The sequence below is a fragment of the Paralichthys olivaceus genome, chromosome 24, assembly GCF_024713975.1.
Source record: "Paralichthys olivaceus isolate ysfri-2021 chromosome 24, ASM2471397v2, whole genome shotgun sequence".
NCBI classification, from domain to species: Eukaryota; Metazoa; Chordata; class Actinopteri; order Pleuronectiformes; family Paralichthyidae; genus Paralichthys; species Paralichthys olivaceus.
Window position 1 is genome coordinate 6,241,719 of NC_091116.1, and position 26,976 is coordinate 6,268,694.

Below are 26,976 nucleotides of genomic sequence, written 5' to 3' on the forward strand. Positions count from 1 at the left end.
ATGTTAAGGTAGATTTAGAGATAACCTTTAGGCTACTTGATTGGAACATTAGTTTATTATAAAGGATTATAAAGGTATTTTCTGTTATTTCCAGCAAGAAATGCTTAAAACAGCCAAATACTGATACTACTGATAATACTGAATTCAAGTATAAATTAAAATGCTGGTGGCTGTTGCTTGTTGCTGACCTCTCAATGGAGTCTTATCCTCTAAACCTTCCAGAAAAGCAATTCATAGTAATTAGACATGTTAATTATCCAATCAACTGCCTCATTGGCTCCATATCCACAGGCTGAATGAAGTGGTATTTGAAGGTAAAATGTAGAAGGATCCAGTTTCACAGTGACAGTAGGACACCGTGTCCTGCTGCTATGTGAGCCTGCGCCTCGACTGAATGAAAAGTTCAGGCTCTCACCTTCTCCTGCGCTCTGGTGAGCCTCTTCTGGACGTTGATGGCCAGTTTCCCGGCGGTGACCCCTTTCCCCATCTCGGCCATGCTTGCTCAGGGCTACCCCGAGGGCGAGTTGTCAGGACCAGCGAGGAGGACGGAGAGGAGGTGATGTGTCGCAGAAGGAGAGAGAGCCTTCCCCTGGATACCGAACGGTGCGTAAAACCCCTCCGCAGGGCGACTTGGCTCACTGAGTGTAACTCTAATCCGGGTGACAGTTTCTTAAAGGTGCAACGCGTAATTTAATCCGGGTTGTGTGTGTTGCAAGGAAGACAAGAGGGAGAAGAGAGGGAGAGGAAAAAACAAAAAGCAGGTGGTGCGCAAAAGGGGCAGATTGGAATATCGTCCGGTTCTCGACTGTTAATTGATGGGAGACTTGAGCTCAGATATGGAGAGATAGGATATTAGGTTTCCTCCTCACTCATCCTCTTAAAGGCGCAGCAGGTTGTTGTTATAATTAGACACACAACTGTTGCATACATCCAACTGGTGTGTTGCTGCTGTCTTTACGCATGACTATTTTTGCGCACGGAGCTGGTTTCCAGTCAGACGCGAGGGCTAAATTAGTCCTCAGCACCCAAAGGAGACACACATGCATCAGCTGCACATGTAGACGAGGAGACATAAAGCACAGGAGTCCTACTTTTTTTTAAACAGAAGCCGGCAGATGTCAGCAAAGGCCACACCTTCAACAGAAAGAAAAGAAACACATCTCATTTCCATATAATTTAATTTCAAAAATAAATCTTTTTTTCATATCTCTTCACCCACAATAACTTCATAAAACATTACAGGATTTCTGGTAAACAAATAAAACACTTAAATACACTATCATTTATTCTAAAACCTCTGTGTTAAAGCAGTAATGTTACATACAACTTGTTTACAAAGAGCACAACATCCCCGTGGACACTATCAAACTAAATCCCTCAAATTCCTATTAATTGATTGATTTACACATTAATGTTATCACACTCAAGGTATTATAAAGGGTTTTAATCACTTATTTTATACATAATCTTCTTAATGGATTACCTGTGTGGTTTAAGGGTTTTAAATTGGCCAACTTCTTAATTCACACATGAATTTTGAATATTTCATTAGTGAAAGGTGTTATTAAGGTTTGAATTTTTTATCTTCAGGTACAAATGAATGACATTTGAAGGAGTTCTTACTTAATTTTCATGCATTTGAAAGAATTACCCCAGATTAATAGTAAATTATTGATACATTCATGGAACGTATTATATTAAGGGTTTTAAAAGGGCTTTTCTGAGGGTTAAAAACCCCTTAAATGTGATCGACACATTTCAATCCCCTTCTAATCATTCAGAAAATCCACTGAAACCCCAGATTATGTTACGATTTATTGATATAACCATTTTGCAATGTATCGATATTCGATTTTTATGGTTTTAATTAACTATAAAAAGATTAGCGGCACAGTTTAAGAGTATTTAGGGAGTAAGAACCCCTTAACAGTGTCCAATAAAAACAAAAACTATCCTTCAATTAATTTATTTGAACCTGAAAATATCTTAGACCACTAAGGTCGACCACAATCCCAACGTTTAATGTGTTTAGTTTTTCGATTTCAAACAATCTCCACTTTAAGTTAAGGTGCTTAGTGTGTTTTCTGGGGTAGATGAAGGATTAATAACAGGATTATTGGTCCATAGTGTTTCAAGGATACATAGTCAAAACCCTGTGTTTTGAGCTCATTCTGACTCTGCGTGATCTCATATTCTTATATCTCCTTCTGAGATTTAGAGGAATTCATCTGTGTCAGTTCACAGATTCCCCCCCCCCCTCTGTTTTCCCAGTTGAAAAACTCCCATCATGCCTCAGCAGGAACCCAAACTCCCATCCTGTAGGTAGTTTGTCGTGGTTCCTGTTCAGCTTTACAGGTTTGTATTTGGGGTCCATGTCAGTCACAAGGTGAAGGAGTTCAGGTTCCTTTCTGAACCTTTTTCCCCTCCCTCACCTGCCGTCCTGAGCCACGCCCAGCGGGTGGAGGCGACCGGAGTCTAGCAGCAGCCTCCCAAGCCAGTGTAAAAGCTGAGAGTACCAGTGGATCCCATCACTGTGGGGTCCAGTGGTGCCAGTCCAGCTGTGCATGAGCCTGAGCGGGGAGAAGGCCCAGTGAGCCAGGGAGTGTTGGTCCACCATGGCGTAGCAGGATGCAACCACCCCGTCCACCACCACTGTCCCATGCTGGGTCAGCGGAGCAAACGCCCCCCTCCTCTCCCTCAGGGTGACCTGCGTGATTCGAGACAGACGTCCCTCTCTGTGATTCTGCCCTGGTTTACCCTCTAACACCAGCACACACTGCCCCGGCCTGGCATCACTGGCGTACACAGTCCTGAGGGTGCCGGGGGTTGGGACAGCCCCCTCTGAGCAGTTCCCCTCGGTTACAAATATTAGGTGGGCGGCGGTGAGAGAGAGCTGCGTCCTGGATTCTGTCTGCAGAGTGTAGAAAAGTTTCTGGGTCACAGGGTCACGGTCCAGGAAGGTCAGGACTTCGCTGTAAACCAGCTCACCGCTGCCGTCACTGCCTGACGAGGCCAGGACCCGTTCACCAGGCTGCAGATTACTGATCGACTTCTGACCGCCGCTCTCCAACGTGACCAAAGCCTCGCCGGGGAAACAACCTCCAGACTTGGCGGCCACTGAGTGGTCTGAAAGACAGACAGAGAGACAGACAGGATGGTTAAAAAAGATGTCTTTACTCTTCAAGTGCTCATTCCTGGCAGGAAAATAAAAAACAACAATGTATAAATCATATGTCCAGTGAATAAGACAGTTAAACTGTAAATCCTGATCTTACATCAAATGTCTGACTACTTGAAAATATAGTAAATCTATTAAGATCTTTTAAATTATTTCCTTTTTTATTATCCACCATTATCTCCTAACTTGACATACAAAGTTTGCATAAATTGAAATAAAAACAAGATCTTGACATTAAAAAGAAACACAATCTTGCCTATTATGACTTCTATTATTGTGATTGTAGAAAATAAAGGTATAATTACAATTTCATTTATTGTTTTGGCACGATTGAGCGCCTGGAAAAGGGCACGAGAACACAATAAATCTTTCGAACTCCCTTTAGCTAAATATTTACTTTTTTCTTTCCTGCAATGGACATAAAAAGAACAATAACTGAGCTGCCGGGTAAAAGCTCATGAATAACGACTGTGTGTGTGTGTGTTGGTGACAATGCGTCCAGGCCCTCGACAGTGACACTCAGGGATTGTCTCAAGTCTATCTGGAGATAAATATTTGGGGAAGGCAGGAAAGTCAAGGCCAGGTGATAAGATAAGTCAGGTGAAGGAGGAAGGAGCAGAGCAGGAAACTCAGCAGCAGGTTAATCATCTGACAGGCTGACGAGGTCCACACGCAGGTCACATGTTTAAAACACATCTCTTCCATGTACAATTTAAACATGTTATCTATTTTAATACAATAATTAATTATTGTCATTTTATCACTTTAAAAGTTGAATTTGCAAAATATTTTATCATATTCTTATATATTTCAGAATCCTCTGAAAATAGCAGAAATCCTGAAATCATAATACAGGCACAGTTTTTCTTTATCAAACAAGAAAACTCCTGTTTCCTCCCTTTCTCATGTTTGTCCCTCAGTCTCTCTCTTTTCTCAGTCCAGTCCATCTACAGGGTCCTGGTACTCTGCTGCCCCCTAGGGCTGCTTCCTCTTGCTCCTCCCCTCTCCTGTTAAGAAGGATGTTGATGCAGAGCTCATCAGTTGTTCCAAGCTTTCCTCACTTGGGAGGATTTCTTTTCTTTGCCTTTTTTGAGGAATTTTCGAAGGAAAAACAGGTGAAATTTAAGAAAAGGGAAAACAATAAAATACCAACTTGATTGGTTGCCCTTCTGATCAAGTCAAGGACTGGGCCCTCGCAACCCGATCTGGGAGGGAAGGAGAGAGGAGGAGACACAGGAAGGGAAAAGGGAGATAAAGTTGGAAAAAGGAGAAAGAAAGAGGGGAAAAAGAAAAGGAAAAATCTCATTACCACTCAAATGTGTCAGGCTGTGTTTAAGTGGGTGTTTAAATTCTGATTTATTTTTACAGCAGTGTGCGATTTTCTGCACGTCTGTGCGTTCACATGTTTGTGTTACTTTTCATGCTGGCTGCACATTTCCTCAATACACACTATACACCGTTATGAGCGGTTGATATGTCAAATATGTAGAATGTGTGATGTCCTGAGCAACTTTTCCAGCATCAACAACAAAAATAACCTGCAGACCTCAGCACTAATAGTACTCGTAACAACATCTTGGCTAAATGCATTGTGATCAGATCAGGGTGTAAGACCCACTACGACATGCAAGACGAAGTCTATTTGACCAACAGGACTGGAGCTAAATCAATAGGGTTGACAGGCTAGAGAACAGCTGATTATGTTAAATTTTGTGAGAACAACCTTAAGTTCTATGATCGGCTACGTACAGGTGACTCAGGAAGGTCAGAAACTCTCTTTCTGCCAAAATCTTAGGAATTTTGGGGGGACTGGTTCCATGTTGAGCCCCCCAGTTTCCCAGGAAATGCTCCTGATGCTTAGAGTCTTTATCTATCCGGTGTCTGATCGGTTTCGGCTTCGTTCCACAGGGACAAATAGCAACAAGGCGTCCAGCAACAGTTGCAGAGAACTGATCTCAACATCGCAGAAGACCGACCATATCCACAGAAGAGCTGTGGAACAACCCTCCTGCCATGTATGTCCCTCAAAACTCTCTAATTAAGACATTCTTTTTTAAATGGTCATCACTTTACTTTTAGTGCTGATTTCCAGAGTGTATCTCAGCGTTTGAAATGATTCAGACTGAAATAACAAGCAGCAGCAAACAAAGTGGCCTCCATTTAGGTACTTACACCTAAATAATAACTTGAATTCAGTGGATGAAGAAGATTTAAATGGATCTGTGCTTCAATTCTATCTTGTTTAACACTATTACAAATATCTAACACAATAAATTACCACACTAAGTCATGTAAGGTGTATATAATAGGCTAAAATTAAGGGTAACAGCCAAGTGACTAAAAGTGCGGTTGGACATGAGAGAGGTATATTTGGTCTTCAAGCTAATCTTCTGATTGTTAAACCATTTGTGGCCATAGAAGTCGTTTTGAATCGGGAAACTTTTCATAAATGGGCATTAATGCTGCGATTAATGAATCTTAATCTTCTGAAATCACCAGATGTGTGTTTGTATGAAGGAGATGAGCCTGCATTTGTTTGAGGGAAGCCAGAAAGCCACGAGAAAGAAGCCAGTCTGAGAAAACATGGGGTGAGTGGCTGATGAGAGAGAAGAAGAAGAGGATAAGGAGGAAAGTATAAGAGCAAGCGTCCATTTACTTTAAATGCAAACTGGAAAGGAGTTAGTGATCAGGCAGGGGTTGAAACAAAAACTGCTAGAAAGAAAATCAAAAGGCAGCAGAGGCAGTCCCTGTTAAAAGCTGCTGTTGAATTTCTGAACCTGAACCAGAAAATCACTCCACTGAGACGTCTTGGCGCTAAAGTAAGTCCAGTGTTTCTCTGGCTGTGTGGGACATTTAAAGTTTTAGACATAAAATGGAGATTCACTGCCGAGAAAACACATGTAATGTGATTAGTAATATATCAAAGCTGAGTAGGGAGGGAGAGAGTGAGAGCTTTTGTCAGCGTCCCGCTCAGATTACGAGGCTGTGGTTTTCTCCTGGAGGCCGGCGCAGATCGTGTCTGCGTCAAACTCAATAATGTGTCAGGAGAAATGGTGTAAACTTTTTTTTTTTAAAAATGGCTCCATCCCATCAAGGGTCTATATTTTTAGAGGAAGTGGTGGGAAATAAGTTTATCACATCTAGCTTTCTTTCACACGTTGTATAAAGACTGAGATTTCTCTTAAGGCTCAATCATGCTCAACGCTATTCAGAAACGGACGAAGCCTTCTGTCTGTGCTCTGCTTTCATTACTTACGTAATTGTGCACATAAGACACTGCCCTCTAGTGGATGTCACACCTCCTCAGTTTATTTTGCGATCACATGTGCTCAGACATCTTGTTGGACTTGAATAGCTTAAAGTAAAAGGACACTTAAACCTGCACGATCTTTTTTCTCCATGAGAAAAAAGCTACATCACGTGAATGAAACTCGCCGGCCTCTCACCTGACTTGACGCTGCAATGTATGTGGGCTTTGGACTCGTAGTAGACCCAGTCGAACCCGGCCTCCACGGCCAGCCGCGCCAGCATGGCGTACTTGTTCCTGTCCCGGTCCGAGGTGGTGATGTCCACCGCTCGGCCCTCGTAGTGCAGCGACTCCTCCGAGTGGTGGCCGTCCTCGTCCCAGCCCTCGGTGACCCGCAGGCGGACCCCGGGCCAGAGGTTCATCACAGAGATGGCCAGAGAGTTGAGCTTGTCCTTGCAGCGCTGCAGGAGAGGAGACACAGCTGAATTTATATTTCATCCTGTATGTCTGCATACGTATCATTATTCATGATAATGAATGAATAATATCATCATTACATGGTTTCATGTAAGGCCAAAAATGTTTTTGTACGACAGGTACAGGTTATATTTGAATCAGGGACTTTATGACTTTATTTTTGCACTTATTTTGTATGGATTTCTATGTTTATCGTCTCCCAAATGATCCAATGTGAGGTTTTGTGATTACGTGATCCAAAAAATGTAAATCCTCTCCACCCTGACAAAGACAAAAAGTGATTACGAGCTGCACAGTGTTCTTCTTGTCTTCCTGTCACATTATTTCCTGAGCGGTGTGGTCACAGACTCGACCCTTGTACTTTTTTCCTGCTGTTTGTTTGAAATTTATGATGTTTTAGAAGTTAAAGCTCCGCCCCTCTGCTACTGCTGCTGCTGCAGTCAGACCCTGAAATTTAAAAACCGATTCAGAAAAGTCTGGACTCTTCACAAAGACCCATTCTCCCTGCATCCATCCACTTCACCAAACCCCCGTCACCCCAGTCACCCCTCTCCCCCTTGTCTGTGGCTTCAGCTTTCCCACAATGCACCCCTGCTGTCCCACCTCGGGCCTGATGTTTGCTCACTGTGGCAAGCGAAGGGAGCCGAGAGGCTATGTTGGGGATGGAAGGGGGGAGTTGAGGGTTTGAAGGGGGGACTGTGAGGTTATGGGGTGGTGGTTGGGGGGGAGTGGGTGACAGCTACATGAACAAGAGGTCCTCAGCGTCCCTCTAAACCTGGAGTCTGGTTAGGGCGAGCAAACAGAAGGTGAGAGGGCCCATTGAGGGACTCGTTCGGCTCCCGCCCGCTCCACGTTGACGCAAATAAATCCTCCAGTCCGCCCAGTTTATCTGATCCACACCCAGACGGCATTGTCAAGGTGTCACCCTTAATACAGGATTTAAAAGAAAATGTCACTTGAGAATTCTTTTTAAAATGTTATTTGCAAAAGTGGGAGGAGAATTACATTGATTGACGTGAAGCTGCTATTTCACACGAAGGCGATAAGGTTAGATATCATGATACGATCGATACGATTGGGCAGAAATGATAATAAAAGAAACGTTTTTGTTTCAGTCAAACTTGGTTCAACAAAAGGACCAGGGCTTTGCACAAATATAACGAGACAGTGCAGTGAAGAGGCGAATTCTAACTTTGCAGGGGTGATGCATTTTGGCTCTGTTCAGCTATTTCTATATGCCATTTATCATTTGTAAAATATTAATTGAAACACTTTGATTGGTCAAAGTCTACACTCTTCTTCATTATGACACCTTTCTAATGTCGAAAATAAATTTTTTGCAGAGAATGGATCTTATAACACGTGAAGGGATGAAAGTTTTATCTGTTGAGTTTATTCCAAATTTGCAGTGAGCCCTTTAAAGTCTGAATAACCCCAGTTTGCATGACTGGAGGTCATTCTGCAGCAACTCAGAGCCCCTGAATGCAAGTCTCAGTGATGCAACGTTTCCTGAATCTCCCCCAATTAAGGCTGAAAACGGGGATTAAACCCTATAAATGTCTCTTTCCATGTTGGCTGTGATAAGAATAGCTCGCGGCTCGGTGGCCACAGATGCCTTTTCACGGTGTTCAGTGTGGATTTTAACGTCTAATGTTTTCTCTCTGCGGTCAAGAGCAACGAGGTGGACTTCATAAATCAGACGATAGATTTAGTTGGCTTTCCTTTCAAGGTATATGGATCGACGGGGGTTTCTGTAGGAGCGGTTTCAGCACTAAACCGCTGGCTGCACAAACATTGGACGCGCAGGCTGACAACATGCGCCTATGCACACCTTCGCGCTGCAAAAAGTGTCCCTCTGAAGGGGTCGTTTAGTTTCATGTGGCGTCTAAAAGGCTTGTTTTCTTTAAATTAGGAAACAAAACCACTGGTGTTTTCATTCAAAATCAACCAGTGTGCTTTTAGTGCTCTCTTAATTCAAACGCCCTGTGCGTAAAGTGGGGTGATCTTTCTTATTTGGAGCAAGTTTTACGCATCATCTCTGCAAGAAATCCCCTAAATAATATAAGTTTGCTTTTCTTTGCATCTGCTTTGAAAAGCTAAATGCAAACCCATCACAAGTGCAAGTTACATGTGAAGAGTGGAGACTTTTTGCAGTGCGCCTTCGCCCCTGAACAGTCGCGTCAGTATGCAGCACGGAGCGCCCAGGAAAAGGCGAATAAAAACTAAAGGGGCGAAGAAAAAAATCTGTATAATTAAGGCTTCGACACAAGTAAAGTGGGCTATTTTTGCACACGGTGCCCTGCGAAAACAAACAAAAAGTTACACGGAATAGCAAAAGACAAACAGGAGGCTGTCTCCTGCGGCTTGGAGCCCATAAATTGTGTGCAGGTCAGCGCCGCTGACGCGCGGCGGCTTCTGGGTGCGCGCTGCAAAAAATGTCGTTTGGAGGAGACGCTTCTCATTAAGGGCTGCCTGGATTTTTTATTTCATGAACAAGGTTCAAATGAAATGCTTCCTTACTTTCCTGCAGCTATATTTTTTGGGCTTTTCCAGATCACACATCCTGAATTTTGTTATTTCTTTGAACTACATTTTGAAGAAACTCAACCCCAACACATCTTTGCTTCTTGCATTTAAAGGCGTTATCCTTTTACACTTTTCACTTAAACCAGGCTGCAGTGGCGGAATATTTCTTGCAGTGAGCGCTGAGAGGTGACAGCTCCAGACTGGGGTGCGCGCTTTCATTCCCCACGTGGGTCTGTGGACATAAACGCCGCCGCTCGGGGAGGAAGCCCGCGGCCACAAGAGCCAGATATAAATACTTTATTCCTGGGGAAATTGGGAGTCAAATAAATTCCACCCAGCGCCACATCAATGGCGGTGTCGTAAAAATTTCTGACAGTCCAAAAGGCGACTGTTAACCCTGGCCAGTCGGACTTAAACGAAAACGGTAAACATCAGTACACGCTTGACCCGAGCTCTAACCAAATACTACTTTTGGCTTTTTTTCCCCCACCAAAAACATGTTGTAAAACAGAGGACACAGTGTTTTAATTAAGAGCGACCACTTTTCCATATAGACGCGGGGTTACCCTCTTTTTACGCACGGCCTGCCCACAGTGGACCTCTGAAAGTTCATGTGGCACAGAAGACGAGAGCTCTGATTCAAACTCCTCCACAATTCTTTGACTGAGTCAATAAGCTGCAGGGTTGTTTAAGAATCGACTGGACAATGAGTTGTGCAAACAGAAAGGTTTTGTAATCGGTGTTTCCAAAGAGCAGCATTGCAAGAAAATCCATCTGAAAACCGTATTCATTCGAGAAAGAGAAAAAGACAAAAAAGCAGCCTCTGGAAATTCAGAATCAGGTGATGAATGACCCCTTCTCTTAATAAAACGACATATATTTGTCAATGATCTGTTTGGAAAAGTGTGATTAACTAGATTTAGTTTGTTAAGAATGATTGTTTTTGCAGTGACGAGCCTTGGGTCAACAAGAAACACGGAAAAAAGATAACAGCGTCCACGCGTTTAAAGACTGGGCAAAGTGCACCATAACGCACAGAAAAGTCTCTTCCCGAGCTGAAAGACCAAGGCTAAAAGGCTGTACGGGAGCCGGCAGGGTTACCTGTGTCATCATGCGGTCTGCACCTGTGTTCTCCTCATCCTTGAAGATGATGTCGGGGTTGTAGTTCGGGGTGAGCTCCTTGAAGCGCTCAGAGTTTCGCGTTATTTTCCCCTCGTATCTCCCGCTGGCCCCTAAAGTCTTCTCGGCCACGTTGGGGCTGAACTGCTTGTAGGCAAGCGGCACAAGCTTCCTCTGTGGCCGCCTCTTGCCATAACCTCGACCCGGTCCACAGCCCTCGCTGACCGGCGAGAGGAGAAAGGCGCACCCGGCGAGGCACGTCACCAGCGTCGGGAGTAGCATTCCGCCCCGGGGCCGGTGTGTCACCCTCGCCCCCGGCGGGTGGCCAAAATGTCACCGCTGTATTTCTCTTGTCGTGTCCCCTCGTGTGGGTCCCCCGTGGTTGTTTTAGAGTGGAGGTAACGTAGCAGGACTCATCCCCGAGTCCCCAAAAGTCGCCATTCCCGGCGCGTAAAAGTGGCCAGTGCGCCGCAAGAGACGAGCTGCAATGACCCGAACCTGTTCCGTGCGCTGCTGACACCCTCCTGTCCCGAGTGCACGCAGAGGCAGGGGCATAAATAGGCGAGGTGAGTTTATCTTGGCAGGCAGGTTCAAAGCGCTCTCTCTGTGTCGGAGCTGTGAGAAACGGGCTACAGACAGACAGGGAGGCGCGCGGTGCGTAGGCAGGCTGTGCCTGTTGGGCACGGCGGTCAAAGGGTGTCCCCGCAGCGGTTTCTGCCTCTCTGGTTTGTTCTCAATGCGTCCCTGTGGCGCAGGGCTGTTGGCAGAAATGGAAGAGATCCTACTACAGTGCAGATGAGGTGCCGCGGGAGAAGAAGAAGGCCGCGCCCTGCCGGACCTGCCCTCTGCTCCGTCCTCTCCTCCCATCGGGGTGGCACAGGTCCCGCGGCCGCCTTCATCTGTTTATTGTCAGCCGGGGCTTCAGCCGAGAGGACAGAAAAACACCGAGCCACGAGACTGTCCTGGCCGGCGCGCATGCTCCGTCCTTTGGACCCTGGTCTCCAAGTCAAGACGCACGAGCAGGTGCACTCTCTCAGACCCCCCCCGAAAGATTTTAGACTTGGTCCAGAGTGACATAACAGTCTGTGCTGTAGGTGAAGAAGTAAGAAACCTCTGAGCACAAACCAACACTTTTATCTGTTCTCTCTTTCTGCAGAAGCCTCACAGTGACGTTGAACCACCTGTAACCACCTTAAGGGCCCAGGACCCCAGTTTGGAAAAAACACAACCTCAAGATGAAAAACCAGTCTGTCTTTATTATTTTGCGGTGAGGTACTGAAACATACCATGTTCCCTGAACCTAATTTTGAATCTCAGCTGATCCAGAGTGTTTGGACTAATGTCACTGATTTGTATCGAATTCAAATTCTCATTGGGTTATTTTGTCTTTCAGAGGTCTGGTAAGTGAATTTCCATAAAGTTTACAATATCACAATAAACTGAAAGGTGAGAATGAACCAGAAAAGAGAGAGAGAAGATTTCTCTGAGGGATTATTGTGGCACATCAGTTGTTTCCACAATATATTTCTCATGGGACCAGAAGCTTTTGTTTGTTGTTTGTTTTCTTATTGTGATGGTTGTAGTTAAAAGGTGGTTTAATGACACAGTTAGGCATGGTTTTAAATGATGAGGTTTATGAATAATTATGAATTAAAGTGAAAAACAGTTTCAATGTTCATCTTAGAAAATGTTCCATTTCAGCACCAGGGGCTCTTGATCAGACAGAGCAGATAATTAACCTATTTTCACATAATATTTAATCCATATTAACTGCCAATGACTGGAGATGCCGAAAAATAACTGCATGTGACATCTCACTGCGAACATTTGACCAGGTTACTAAAAAACACAACCAGACAACATTATTAGCCCTGAAATGATGTGCTTGGTTTTTGGTGTTTAAGATCTGGGATTGGAATTTCTAGGAGATAGTCTGTACCGAGCCAGGCAGTGAATTATGCCACTGAGCCCTCTGATCCATCACAAAAGGCCAAACTGGGGTCTGAGTAATAGCAGGATTTTGTATTCTTCCTTTCACAAGATTTCAGGACAAACATGAAGTATAAAAGTTAGTGAACCAAAAGGGTGAAAGGTTATAATTAATTACAAAAAATATATTTCATGTTGCCTGAATTTCCTTGGAGTTTGCTGGTAATTCTTTGGACATTTCCTGGAGAGGGCTGTTAATGTGGTACTGATTATAACTTGTAATGCTCTACTAGTTAAAAGGAAACATAAAGTTCATAATCCATTTATGCTGAAGGAATAAATTACTTTTAACACTTGGTACCAGATTGTCCAAGTTGATTTTATTGTCATTGTTGTGTAACCTGCCAGTTTACTTTAATAAAATATCAAGAAAAGCAGAAAAACATCAGACATGATGAAACTTAACTTGGAAAATACCAAACTATCAACTGATTCTAAAAATGTAAGGTGAACAACTTTCTTTCAATCAACTGATAACTGATTAACCGACTTATTGTCCCAGCTCATAACTTAGGGAATTGGAGAAAGTGCTAAGCTATAAAAATGCATTATTTTATAGGACAGTAAATAAAAGAGTTTATAAGACATTCATATCCAAGGAGGAAATTAGATGTTATAATAAACATTATGATTTAATAATAAGAGAATTGACCATATCTAAGTAATGAAGGTAAATTTCAACCGTCAACACACAGGAAAAGCTTATGATAGTGGTGTGAGATGGATGGAAATGTCCTTAGAATTAACTGGTTAATACCGACTTGTTCCTGGGATATCATTATTTGAAGGATTACCAGGATTTTCCCTGGCGACGTTACTAAAAACTATGTATTCACCCTTTCATGTTCCTGATGGATTTCCAGTTCAAATGAAACCACCTCTCAGTCACGTTACTCACACAGAAACACTTGAAATCCTTCGGAGCCATGCAGACAAACAGCGACTTTTCAAATAAGGCTTCAATAGCATTCCGGAGATGCTGCAACACCTTGAGTCAACATCTCACCGTTCTCTGAAAAAAGGAGAGCGGCTGCTGTATCGACCGCTGTCGACCCATTACACTCAGTCTGCCTGGGGTCAGGAAGAAAGACACAGCTCCGAAATGCATCTTAAGATATTAACACAGATGATTTTATAGTTTTAAAACAAAATACATTTAAATAAAAATCAAATTTTATAGAAATGAACGTTAATGCCATTGTAACAGGCCATTACAATAGTTAACATCTCCTCTTTACTACATTTTAACCATAATAATGGAGAACAACCATTAAAATGATACTCACATCTTCAATGGAAACCTTGTTTGACCTGTTTGATTCTAAATGCTCCAAAATACAATAAATCTGTTTCAATCCACAGGGAAGTTGATTGTTCAGTAGTCAGCGGCTTAATCATCTCAATTTTTCAAATACTGAGTCCAAAACATCAAGTGTGATGACAATGATCAGATAGGAAGTGAACTTTAATATAGAATTAAAACCAAGCTTCATGTCGCAGATCATAAAATCATAAAAAATTGAAAAATGCATTTATTTAATTACGTTTTTAAATCATTTCTGCATGGAGTTTAAACCAGATAAAATGTCCCAAACCGCAAAAGCAGAGGTTTAAAAATAAGATACGGTTTTCAAGGCAGACCTGTTTTTGCATTTTTCTCCAAAATGCACTTTTTCCTAATGAGGTTCTTAATTGAGTGTGTGTGCGTCCTACTGCTCGGGCTCATCGGAACAGTCCGACTTTCTTCTTCTTTGGTTTGGAGGACGGTCGCTCTGCTGGATGATCAAAAGACTGAGGGACAAAAGAGCAAAAGACAGATGTTTTTATTATCTTTTATTTGATTTTATTCCAATTTTGAATATACTGGCAATTCTCTTCAAATGTTTCTGCTATAATCTCATACATCTGCATCTCCTATTTGTAAAACGTGTGATCTTAATTTAGTGCTTTTATTCAAATAACCATCGTGATATTTCAGTAAGCGATTATTCACCTAAATTCTGAATTTTCACTGCAAATAGTTTTTACCCTTTTGACCAAAACATTTGAGGAAATTCCCTTTGCAACATTTGAATTCTCCAATAGAAACCAAAATTAAGCACAAAGATGTTTGACTGATGTTTTGCCCAAGTGTTTTAGCATAAAGAAATATCATTTTGACATAAATCTGTCAAAATTATTACGTTAAAAGCAAATAAATGTCAAAAATTAGAAAAGGTGAAAGCCTTTCCTAAACTGATTTCTTATTACAGTCGTACCTGTTGGACTGTGGCTCCATCAGCCATTGTGGCTCCAGTCACATCTGTCTGGTTGTGGCTCTGTTCTCCAACCCTCTCAGCCGTTTCACTGACAGACACAACACCTGAACGTGGAAGACAAAGACAATCACTCGAGCGCTGTGAATTAGACTTATTATTGTACTGTAAGTGTTTGAAACTAAATTAAAATCTGGAAACAGCTGATCTAAAGCGTCAGACTTAAGATTTGTAAATCAGCATCACATTCTGACAATGTGACTGTTTCTTTGACCCACATCCACAAACCAGATTCTGCAGTGGAAGGGTTTTCAGTTTTGTTTCTGTTTTACATCATGCATTGTAAAATGGACGTTTGAATGCCTTGGAATAAAAGCATTTTTCACAATTAAATGATATTTTAAAGAATAAATTATTAAACAATTACAAATTATTAGTCTTGATTAATCAAGCATTGAAATATATTAGCTGAGTTCCTGCAGGATTGTTTGTTGAACTGAAAGTCACTGAGCCTTTGCTTGTAGCTCTTGTGAATCTATTTGAGGGGAATTTGTGATAGTAAAAATAAAATAACCCCTGATAAAGGCTTTATCTAGACAATCATACATTTAAAACTGAACTGATGTCTGTCTGTATATGGAATGTATTGGGATTAAGAAGCATTACATCAGCTCTTCATAAGAGACATTTATATATTTTTATATGTGTGAAGACTTTAAAGTAAACCAAACAAACCTAAGGATGGCGTGAGGTCATGTTCTTCAGTGTCAGGCCGGTCCTCCTGAACGGAGCGCTCCTCCGACAGTTTGCGCTTTTGTGCGCGTGTGTTTCCGTGGGCGACGATGGAGGCGTACATGCGCTGCAGGTCGTCGTCGAAGCCCAGCGTGTCCTGCTGCTCAGAACAAACCAGAGGAAGAGCCTGATGGGAGGAGAGACGGATGGAAGAGATGAGCGACGAGTTTTCTTCAACAGCAAACAGCTGATAACACTGCTTTTGTAATGTTGCTTAGGTGCTCAAGCTTAGAAGTGCTCAAGCTATTCATTCTAGAAATAAAGGTCAGATCATACAGGTTGGAACTAAACCAACAGTTTAGAAAAATGGTGATAAACATGCGTCACAGTTTACAGGCTTTTGTCTTTACTGCTTCAACTTTAACCTGCTCTACTTTTATTCGAGGCATTTCGTGTGTTCACCTCCAGTTTTACTCCCAAATCAAGTGTTTTTGAGCTTCATCATGTTCGAAATATATTCATATGAACTGATTTTATTTCAGAGGCAGATATAGGAGAGAGTTTTCTGGGTCAGACACATCCACAAAAGGAAAATGTCCAGAACAGGGGAGCAGGACATGATTTATAAAATCTAATGCAGAAAGCACGTTTATATTTAAAGTACATAAACACCGGTGTCGGCCCTTATCACCAAAATTTCACAAATCTTGCTGTCTTTCCAAGTTTCCAAGTCTCTTCTTAATCCTGAGATATTTGTATTCTTCCAGTTTCACATCTGTCACGTTAAAGATGTCATCGATGCGCCTACTTGCTCGCTGTGAAGTTTCTCAGATGGTCTGCGGACATTGAACTAGGGGGTTGGCAGGAATAGCTCTGGAGCAACTGACCCGGACATCTGTGTTCACACATACAGTCCCTCCAGAAACTTTTAGGAATACATCCAGAGTTCAGTGTGTGCATTCATTCTAGTTCTACTGAGTACAGTCGTAGAAGCTTGACACGTCAACCATCTTTAAATTACTTTTTTTTATTCTGACTCTCCTGTTGATTGCTAATAGATTTCACACTGCTAAGCTACTATAAATACGTTTCTTTCCAACAGCCACAGGGTTAGCGTGAAGAACGACACCCTGGTTTACACAATCTACAAAAACTGAGTCTTGGATTTATCTCAGCATTTTCCACAGGTCTCAACTCTTAACACATTAGAATATTATCGTATTAAGTTGAATAAAAATGAAATTTGTCCTTGAAATATATTTTAAAATGTTTTGAATATCTCATTTTTAAAGTTTAAGAGCTTATGTGATGATAATCTGCACCATCCATCTGTATGCTCACTTTTCTTGCCTTAAAGCATATGAACCTATATGTCTAATAGAAATCACATGGACCTTTTCTTTAAAGCCCTCATTCCACGGCCTTAAAGCCAATAAATCCCCAAAAAGAAATAATCATACGCTTGTAATAAAAACATGATTTGAAGTTCCCCTTTTGGCTCAGCATGGTGCCTTGGAGTATGTTTGTTTTACAGCCCTGGTCACTATGGGAGTCACATGTCTGAAGTGTGATACAGGGCGTGCTGGGGCTGAGATAAGCCTCTAATCAAAGCTGCATTATTGGCACAGCAGACCACAGGTAGACTTATGAGCTGGAACAACTAACACACACACACACACACACACACACACACACACACACACACACACACACACACACACACACACACACACACACACACACACACACACACACACACACACACACACACACACACACACACACACACACACACACCAGCTCTGTCAACCGCAAGACTGACAGATAAGGGTGCGTGTAAACTTGTGCTACATTATGCGAACACACGTCTGACGTGTAGAAAAACACGGGCTATTCACTAAATCCTTCTTTTTTTTTCCACCAATGGAGAGGACAAACTCTCCAAATTAGCTCCTCAAATATTGACCGGGAGAAATTGGTGGTCTCCCGCTCGCTGTCAGTGCTGAGGGGCTCCTAAACACACTTTGGTCAGGTTTCGAGGTTTCGCATTGATTTATTTTTGTTATTTGTTTGTTTAAATATCGTAAAAATAAATGTATGCTCTGGTGAGGCTTGGTTCTGCTTCGGGCACAGAGCGACCAATGTGCAGAGGGGAGAGGAAGCAGCAGAAAGACGATCCTTATTCTCTCTTTTTATGCGCCCCCCCCTCCGCAAATGAGCTCACTTCAGCTTGTTTGATCTGAATATTGTGTTCACTTTCTCAAACGTAATTTCTTGTTTTTAATGGAAGTCCACACTTCCCAGAGAACAATTGATTTATAGTTTTGCACGATAAAATTACATTATTACCTGTAGGAAGGTAAAATGTCAAATCAAGAGCTACAAGGTCAAAATAATCAAATAGGAAGAAAAAATTATAACTATGAGATTAATTAAAACCCATAAAATTAGGCGTAAATCAATCTTTTTATGGTTAAAATTTTGTTTTCCAGCTGAAGCCATTCTGTTGTGTGGAAAATTACTGGCTCTGTGTGCAGTAGGAAGACAGACAGGGGTCAAATGTTTTTAATTTTACTTTAAAATGGCTACGCAGAGGTTATACCTACTCAGAAATCTTCAGGTTAAGGTGAAACAATTCTTGAGATTAAAACATGGCCACTTGTGCGGACAGTTGGATGTTAAGTGTGAAGCGAAACTGTCAAGAGCGATATACGCAGTGAGCAAAATCAAAGGGAACCTGCAGATACAGCTAAGTGACACAAAACGCAGAATACTAAAAACAAAGCTCTTGACATACCAAGCTGTTTCCCTCTGGAACATGTTTTAAAACATCAAGAAAAATATACAAGAAATATTTTGTAGAGGATTAGTATTAAACTGTCTGTGATTGAACCCTGAGCTCCACAAATGTACTGTTTTTTAATTATTTTTATTTATATTAATGTTGTTTTTTCTGTGAACCCAAAGAAGGTTTGCACAATGTGGACAATTTTAGCTTAACCTGACTTAACCTTACCCAACTCATCACTGTTTTGATTTAATAAGTCAAAATCAGGAGCGATAAACAAGTTTTTCAATTTTGTTTTTTGTATTAGACAGAAATGAGAAAATGATTCATACATAATCATCATATCTAATTTGTATTTTTATTATTTTCTTGGCATAGCCACAACTCCATGCATCTCTGTATTTTCAGGAAGGTATGACAGTGAACGCAGCAGCGAGAGGATTGTTTTGACCTGCTGTTGCTGACTAGAAAAGAAATGCCAGACGGGAATAAAGAGGCAATTACAGCAGGTCAATATCCTCTCGCTCGTTTTTGTCGAGCTGAGTAGCGTTCTGGAAAGTTCCTCTCTGCTCATGTTGCAGAACAAAGTCCTCTAACCACAGAGGAAACGAGCAGGAGGAGGAGAAAGAGGAGGAGGAGGAGTGCTCACCTGGTGGCCAAACCTCCTACCCCACAGTAAAACATCATGTGTGGTGAAGGTGATGAGAGAAAAGGGGGAAGAGTTGGCAGCATGTTGGTGTTTCTCTATTATTAGCGGGTAAACAGCTCCGATTTTAGACGCGCTGCTGCTGCTGCTGCTGTTGTTGTTGTTGTTGTTTTTCAAGCGGATGGAGGAGGTCTGGTGCCAGAGAGTCTCACACTAACTCCCCGTCATCCTCGTCTCTGTTGCTGAACTCATGTTTACTTTCCCTCTTTCCTCAAAAACCTCAATTTCTCAGCTTCCTGCCCCGAATCAGAGAGCGAGGTGTTGCTTTTTAATTGAACCCTGAGCTCTCGAGGTGGTGTCCTTGAAAGAGGGCCGGAGGGTTTAACCATACTCAAGGATGGAGGACGGAGTTTGAGCAGGAGAATGACAGGGTTGATAGGATCTGAAGTGATGAGGTTTGGAGCTGTTGAGGGATTAATTTGAGTTGATACATCCACCGAGCCCCATCAGTCCCATTAAATTCACGCGGTATGTCGAAGTTAGAAAAAGGGTAAAACCGTTCTTGGATCCACTCCCAAATTTATTGGGTTCTATCTTCGTATCCCATCAATCAAGCCGCACCAAACTGCACAACCTCATACATATCAGTTCATGCATTATTTTCTTGGAAATTGGTGACGGAAATGTCAAAGTAAAACGCCCTGTCTCACAATGTTATGGAGCGGGAAAACACGCCAACATTTAATGGCCCATGCTCCGTTCCTCCACCAAGTTTCAAGGAAATCAGCTCAGTAGCTTTTGTACAATCCTGCTGTAAAAACACAAACAAACCCAAGGACAGGGGCAAAAACCTAACTTCCTTGGTGGAGGTAAACAGAGGGCTGAGTTGTAAGGATTAAAATCAACACACACAGAAATAAAAGACCTTGGAAACAAAGCCACGCTGAAGAATAGTTTGCATGTTGAAACAGAAGTCTGTGCCAAAACCAATGGACTGTTCAGGTGTGAACTGAACATTCATCTTCTGTCAGCTGAGTTAAGCCTCATGTTTGTTTGTGGCCCTTTTGAAACAGTTTCAGCTCGACTCGCTGCACCGCACTCGTTCACAATGCTGCTGTGACAGCGAGTGTTTGGTGTCACAACTGAAACACAGTATCCCGGGAGGAGGTTCTTGCAAATTGCGTGTTCACGTGCTGACAAGTGCTGCTGCTGCCGTGTTCCGTGTTGCTGCTCTCATGTTGCCCGTGATGTCTTTGCGGGAAGCCGCACTCGGGCCGGTCCAGGCCGGGGCTCGGCCCAGCGACCAGCAGCTGAAGAAGGGAAGCAGCCAGGCCACAGAGCGGCTAATTACAGACCCAGAGCGGGGGACAACCCTGTGGAAACTGTGCGCAACTGACATAAGGCACAGGAGGAGGCGGAGAAGATCTACTGTGCGGAGATGTTTTTGTTTTGCCGTCTTTTACTCCTTACTCCTTACAGAGGAAAAACTACAGTTACACAATAGGGATTTTTTTCATTTGATTCAGAACATAATGAATAAAGGAACCTAAAGAGATTTTCAGTTTGCAAAAAGCAGCCACAGGAAGTTTGACATTTTGTTCACCTAAATGTTTTAGTACAAGAAGAAACATGCACATCTACTTTATCTGAGAGCCAAGTCTCAAAACTGTAAATTATAACTGTCAAATGTCATTAACTAGAATGTCACTAAGTAGAGTTCATACCTCTGCCAAGGACAACAGTCTCCTTATGAAACCACATTTCAATCCACTAGATCCAGATTTTTATTTGGATCACACTCAAACGGACAGGGGTGAACACATAACCTCCTTGGCGAAGGTAATAGATTTTCAGGTTACTAATTTTATTTGCTTCTCAAGTGGTAAAAGCCCAGATTCTTTATTTCAGTACCTGAAGAAAAACTGAAACCAACAAAGGAGTTTTTTCTGCCAGCACCCTAGTAACAATCTCAGATTGGATCTCACTTAGAGCGGGGCTCTACCCGCAAATAATCACATATGTCATTTGTGCCAGTTAAGACCAAACGATGTTGTTTGACCCAGTCTGAGTTTACAGATGTGTCCAATGTCCTTTGTTCGTGTGTCAGCATGAGAAGAGTCAGAGAGAAACTGAACTATATCCGATCCGAGTGCGTTCACACCTGTACTTAGAGCTGTCCACTTGAGATGAGATCACAAAATCCACATGTTAATATCAGATGTATACTGGGCCACTGACAACAATCAGAAATGGGGTTAAAAGAACTGCAGCTGGATATTCAGTTGCAAAAATCCTTTAAAATATCTCCATGAGAACATATGACAGTAACTGGAACTCAAGACTTATGACTCACAAACTACTACTTATCAGTCAACACCTGCAGACCCAGACCGGAACAGATCCGTTACAAATAGTATATCCACAAATATTGTTGAATGCAGCCGAGAAGCTAAATATTCGGAGTTCCCCATCACTTGCATGTGGCTGTGTGTAGCCCTCACTTATATCAACCTCGCCTACTTACCACCCAGGCCCTGAATTCCTCAGGTAAGTGAGATAAAAAGCTGCTTGCTGCTTTTATGAGAGTCAATGATTTACAGAGGAGAGAGAGAGAGAAGAGGGAGGGAGATTTCACCTGTCAATATCACCAACAACACTATACACAGGTATTCTATGAGATCAGGCCACATTATACTTTGATTATATTCCACACAATAACTGTTTTTACCAACTTTTTTATATATTACAATATATTATTGTGGCTTTTGGACAAAGTGGTTAAAAATAAATGTACCAGTGTTTCTTTGTTGGTTTGATTCATAGACGACATGACAGCTCCCCCAATGTGAAGGCAAATCATTTCTATCACCCCCCAGCCAGCTGCACTGACCCCGCCTCCTGCATGTTAGCAGAGGGGACATGGACCAAACTAAAAAGACAAAATAACAACAAATCATTTTTTCTCACAGATGATTTCTGTCATTCCAGGTCGTTCTTATCACACTGATGTTTGTCGAAGGGGTAATTCATGCAGTAAAACAGGAGTTAAACATCCCAATTGACTAAGCTGCCTCTCCCGAGAAATAATAAAATCATTACTGTTGTGGCTGCGTAACTATGAGTGGCCCAATAGTTCCTAAAGTTTTAAATCACAACATCATGCAGTCATAAAAGATTCTCTTATTTGCAAAATTTACTTTGCTTTACATGATGTTCACATGGTCAACTCATAATGTTTGGAATTTATTTATGAAGTGTGTATTTTTGAAGTTTGAATACTGTGGTTTCCGGTCGAACAGATGACAGTGGGATCAGGAGCAACATCAAATCACTGCTTAAGCTAGTTTAAAAGGATCTATGACCTATCTGCACTAATGTGTTATAATACAATAACTTCTGTGGTGTCACATGTCAACCACAGACGTTACGTACACCGTGTTGTCACCATAACTACATCCTAACCCTTTAACAAACTATTGTAAACCACACACCCTACATCAGTCTCACTCTTGAGGCGGAACAAGAGCAAACCCCTGCAACCAGGCTCAACATCTGGTGGAAAGAATAAGTGCACATTAATGCCCGCTGCACATGTAATGACGTGTTGAGTGACAACATGAAAACAAAATAAGAGCTTCCAAAGTCTGTTTTATGAATTTCCTTCTTCATCAGGCATTTAATCAATCAATATCTACAGCTTCCCTCCATTCTTCATGTCAAGTTTGGCCGCTTAGAGTCAGAATGTATTTTGGGCTCCATCAGCTGCTGTGGTCGCTGGATGAAAAAAAAAAAAAGAAAAAAAAAAGAAGTTTCCTGCTCTGCTCTTAACTTAGAGCCTCTGGTCGAAGCAAACAGATATTAGAATTTGACTCCTCCTGTTGTGACAGTGCAGCGCTTCATGTGGAGAGCTAAGTTGCATTTAAGGATAATGTCTTCACCCGTTTCAGCACGTAATCATTACAGACGCTTATACTGGAGACGGAAAACCGCACATCTCTACACAGCAGCTTCTTAATGATTCTCATTTAAGTAGCTTCGAGCGCACTCGTCACTAAACCTTCAATTTGAGGAAATTCAGAGCAAGGCATGCCAAATTTGGAAGCCGCAACGTTTTGACTCAATTATGTGATTCTGTGCAGCTCAAGTGAGGTGTTTTGGTCAGAGGCAGCCACTAATTGTCACATGTCGTTATATTGCAGCGTGGTCACTGTGGAGCTGTGAAGCCGCCGTCTCATGAAACAGGAAGTGGGCGACGTTCCCAAGTGGTGACAATTCAATTCAGAGCCGTCAAGTGTGACGGTGCGCTGAAAGCTGCAAGGCATGCGTCACCGTGTTGCACGCACACACGCATAAACGTGGAGATAAAAACACAGCCTCAATGACACACTGACACTCGACTCTGAAAAACCATAGGCATGCGTCACAGCCTGCTGTGTGGAGAGTAGACACTCCCACTCACACACACACACACACACACACACACACACACACACACACACACACACACACACACACACACACACACTCTAAATTTAGGTCCTAAGGGAAGTTGATGTGATTCTTTTTTCATCCAACAGCTCCATGACCAGCTTAAGCTTGTACCAAAGTTAAATCCAAGTGTGTGTTTGTGTTTGTATGTGTGTGCGCATATCAGTGGGAAGCATATAGGCTAATTCCACCCATGTAAATGTTGACCTGAGCTGGGTGGGGTGTTTGTGTGGTGGCCGTGTGGGAAGGGGCTTTGATGAAAAGCTGCAGTAGAAAATAAAAGCTCCTCCTGCTCCTGTCATCATCGTCTCTCTTCCACTGTCCCTCCGAGCTCCGTTCCCCTTGGTGTGGGACACAAAGGCCACAAGTGGCGCAAGCACAAACACACGCTTGTGGAAATGGTAAAAGAGGCGGGGGGGTGATGAGGCTCTGCTGTCATTTGGCACTCGCCACGTAAATATCTGTGCAAATGTCACAGAAGTTCAAGGAAGGAAAAACTGAAGGCGAAACTGAAGCTGGGTGGTTTTTACAAGAACAGAAGACACATACAGACTCTGTGTTGTACCTGTGACTCTGATATGTCTGTTAGTTACTTATAAACTACATTTTCGAACATAGGCTTGTTCATTTTCTGACGTAGGGAGGATTGATATCACTCTTGGGAAGCCAGTCCCACTTTAAGAGTGGTAGCAAAGAGAAAAGAGTTTGCCAAGTTCTGCGCAGAAACACAGCTCAGGTTGTGACATCATTATGTTTAAGCACCCGGAAGAAAACATCAGGCGTTCACACTTGGCCTGTAACCAAAAATACTTTTAGTAAAAGCATTTAAAATCCTGATTTTTTTGCAGTCCCCTGGTTAATGATTTGATCTCGCAGAAATTCGAGAGAAGACTTATCAGACTAAAGCACAAAAATATTCTGTTTACAATGATAACGCACTGAGAAAATCCCCTTTCAGTCATTGTCAGATGTGAACTCAGTCCAGTTGCGGATATCACATGACTCTAGCATCAGCTTATCGCCAAAAGCTCTTGATCTTGATCTCATAGTCTTTTCAAGTTGTAGTCTTCGTTTGCATCTTCTCTGTGTGTGGCTCCTCTTTTCATTTGGAGATATTCATATTCTTTTCGGGTTTTTTTCAGTTTTGCATCTGTCGCATGTTAACAAAGTCATCAACATGCCAGAAAAACTCCAGAGAAAGTCCAGGGCAACTGTCTCTGACCTTTGTGTTCTCACATACAGGCTCTCCGGAAAATTAGAGGAGAATATCCATTTTTTTTCTGGCGCTTTCAACATCAATACAATTGTCTTGGTTATTTTGCAGAAAGCTAGGAAGTGAACCTTGAGTTGTGATTTTGTTCTTGATCGACCTGTTGATTAGCACACTACAGAGCTCTGCTCAATTTGAAGCACTGATGGGTAGGGCAAAATGTTGCCATGGAGACAGACACAGACAGCAACTCAAGCAAAAGTCACTGGGCGGACAGACAGCATGCAAAGGCCCTACCCTGATAGATAAATACAACACACTGATGCCAAACGCCTTCACTCTTTCTCTGACACACACACAGTGGCTCGTCCTGTGTGGGATTCTTCCTTTGACGCATCCCAGTGACATTTTTCCCCAGACACGTTTTATTTCAGCTTGGACTTTGGTCTGCAGGCAGACTCCTCGCAGCCCGGTGGAATTTGCCACGAGAGAGAGGACTTTGATCCACCGCAGCGTTCCTCTTCTCTCTCTCTTCTTCTTCTTCTTCTGTGGTCTCTCGCTGGGCGCCCACCCTCCTCAACCATCACCAAAAAGCTGAAAACAGAGCCGCCACTGTGACCTTGATGTAACTTTCCATGACTCCTTGTACCTGGAGCTGGAGCCTTTCCACCTCCTATAAGTGTGATTCTTTCCTGGTTTATCCTTACACACAAACAGCATCAACAAACAGGCCGGGTTCCTTTCTGAAAACCACCAAATGATGCAACTGATGAGTCAAAAAAACTCTGAATTACGCTACAGTGTGTTTCTCCTCTACCCCCATGAGAGGAAATTTCCCCACATCCAATTTCCCAGATTGTAATCTTTAAAAACGTCATGACCTCCACACGGAGTTGGACACTATTTCCACGCACAGACAAGAATGTGGCTTTAAACAGCCTCAATATTTTTTAAACTTCAAAATATGAAAGAAATTGACCCAAGAAATTGTGCGTTTATCGATCTACTAATCTGCTAAAAGAATAATAATCAATCGGGGCTGGGCAAGAAAACTAATTCTCATCAATTGCATCAATATATATTGATATATTGCTTATACATTGGGCAAGTTAGGAGGTATAACACATTGATTCCTCAGTTTGCCCATGACGGGTTTAAAACCACCACCTTCACCCGGAAGCAAAGATTAGTCTTTCAACTTGAAAGAAATAATAATTTGTAGATTTGTAGTGATAATTCTAGTAATGAGGTAATTATAGATATTGACTGATATGAGTTTTCATCATGATGTCATTTCTGGCCATAACCAAGCCCTAATATTATAAATAAACCTGGAGGGGGCAGACAGACTCCCCTTGAAAATTCCACAGGTAGATCTGAAATGCCTGGTCTTACACACACAATCAGTCAGAGCTCATCACAGTCCGAGTTGAGAAATCTCACACGTTAATACAGTAAGTACATACACACTGAAAAATGAGCCGATGGCTCTGACAGGACGGTAACGTGCAGCTACTTTAAAGTTGGTCACGGCAGCTCGTGTTTCAGTCATACAGAGAGCTGCGCGTTCCAGCGGCCGCAGTGTTTTATCATGTGGTTCTCGCCGCGCTCACAACAGCCGGTTAACGATCAGGAATGGAGGAGAGTGGACGGTAAAAACAGACCCAAAACAAAAGGGCAACCGAGGGCTGCGGTGTGAGTGTGTGTGAGTGTGAGTGTGTGTGAGTGTGTGTGTGTGTGTGTGTGTGTGTGTGTGTGTGTGTGTGTGTGTGTGTGTGTGTGTTGTCACTGACCTCTCACCTTTGTCATGAAGTTTTCTTGGTAGGTTTGCTCCTCAAAAACATCCGTCTGCAGCCGCTCTGGGTTCAAACACACATACTTGGACTATGAGCATAAAAAAACATAACCTTCTCACTGTCTGCTGCTCAACAGGTGATAAGAAAAAATCATATATATTTTTGTTGCATTAAATTACTTTCCGCTCTTATGAGTTTTTTAAAATCCTTAATAATATGTATATATACTGAATATTAATGCTCAACATTTACATCTGTGCTCACCTGAATATGTGGAAGGTGACTTAAATTCAACTTCCCTAACCACTATTCCTTGACGGTGATGGAAAAAGTCCCAAGGTCAAGGAGAGATATGAAGGAGAAGCCGTAAGGAGTTAATAAAAGGAGAACCTGATTTCTTTTTTAAACCGCATTTTGTATATTGCTGATATTTTAAAATAGTTTAAACTACTAAACCCCTGTTTCACAGCCATGACCATGGATGTCGACCAGCAAATTTATTTGAAGTATTTACTCTCAATATTA

General features: G+C 42.3%; 3 protein-coding genes and 1 long non-coding RNA gene across 22 annotated transcripts in view; 1 reads left to right on the forward strand and 3 right to left on the reverse strand.

Moving 5' to 3' along the window:
* Positions 1–553, reverse strand: part of bin1b (bridging integrator 1b) — a 19,972-nt gene extending 19,419 nt beyond the window's left edge. For all 18 annotated transcript variants that reach the window (XM_069520758.1, XM_069520750.1, XM_069520760.1 and 15 more), the window contains exon 1: positions 416–553. In XM_069520758.1, coding sequence (XP_069376859.1) covers positions 416–496 — 81 coding nt within the window. In that variant the 5' untranslated portion in view covers positions 497–553. The remainder of the gene's footprint in view (positions 1–415) is intronic.
* Positions 464–15,184, forward strand: LOC138406956 (uncharacterized). The gene is made up of 4 exons (XR_011240339.1): positions 464–603; positions 5,087–5,193; positions 11,704–11,814; positions 14,789–15,184. It is a non-coding gene; the product is annotated as an uncharacterized lncRNA (long non-coding RNA).
* LOC109640223 (indian hedgehog B protein-like) lies at positions 1,162–13,683 on the reverse strand. Of its 2 annotated transcripts, XM_020104104.2 has the most exons (4): positions 13,435–13,574; positions 10,530–11,635; positions 6,625–6,886; positions 1,162–3,126 (listed from the first exon to the last, which is right to left on the reverse strand). In XM_020104104.2, exons 2-4 carry the CDS (start codon positions 10,827–10,829, stop codon positions 2,429–2,431), a joined length of 1,260 nt encoding a protein of 419 aa, XP_019959663.2. In that variant the 5' UTR covers positions 10,830–11,635; positions 13,435–13,574; the 3' UTR covers positions 1,162–2,428. The 2 variants fall into 2 exon arrangements, with proteins under 2 accessions (XP_019959663.2, XP_019959665.2); XM_020104106.2 differs by lacking the exon at positions 10,530–11,635 and having other exon boundaries at positions 13,543–13,683.
* nhej1 (nonhomologous end-joining factor 1) overlaps positions 13,984–26,976 on the reverse strand; it is a 16,295-nt gene continuing 3,302 nt past the window's right edge. The window contains exons 6-9 of the mRNA XM_069520761.1: positions 26,456–26,514; positions 15,527–15,710; positions 14,795–14,898; positions 13,984–14,327 (exon numbers count right to left, since the gene is read on the reverse strand). Coding sequence (XP_069376862.1) covers positions 14,259–14,327; positions 14,795–14,898; positions 15,527–15,710; positions 26,456–26,514 — 416 coding nt within the window. The 3' untranslated portion in view covers positions 13,984–14,258. The remainder of the gene's footprint in view (positions 14,328–14,794; positions 14,899–15,526; positions 15,711–26,455; positions 26,515–26,976) is intronic.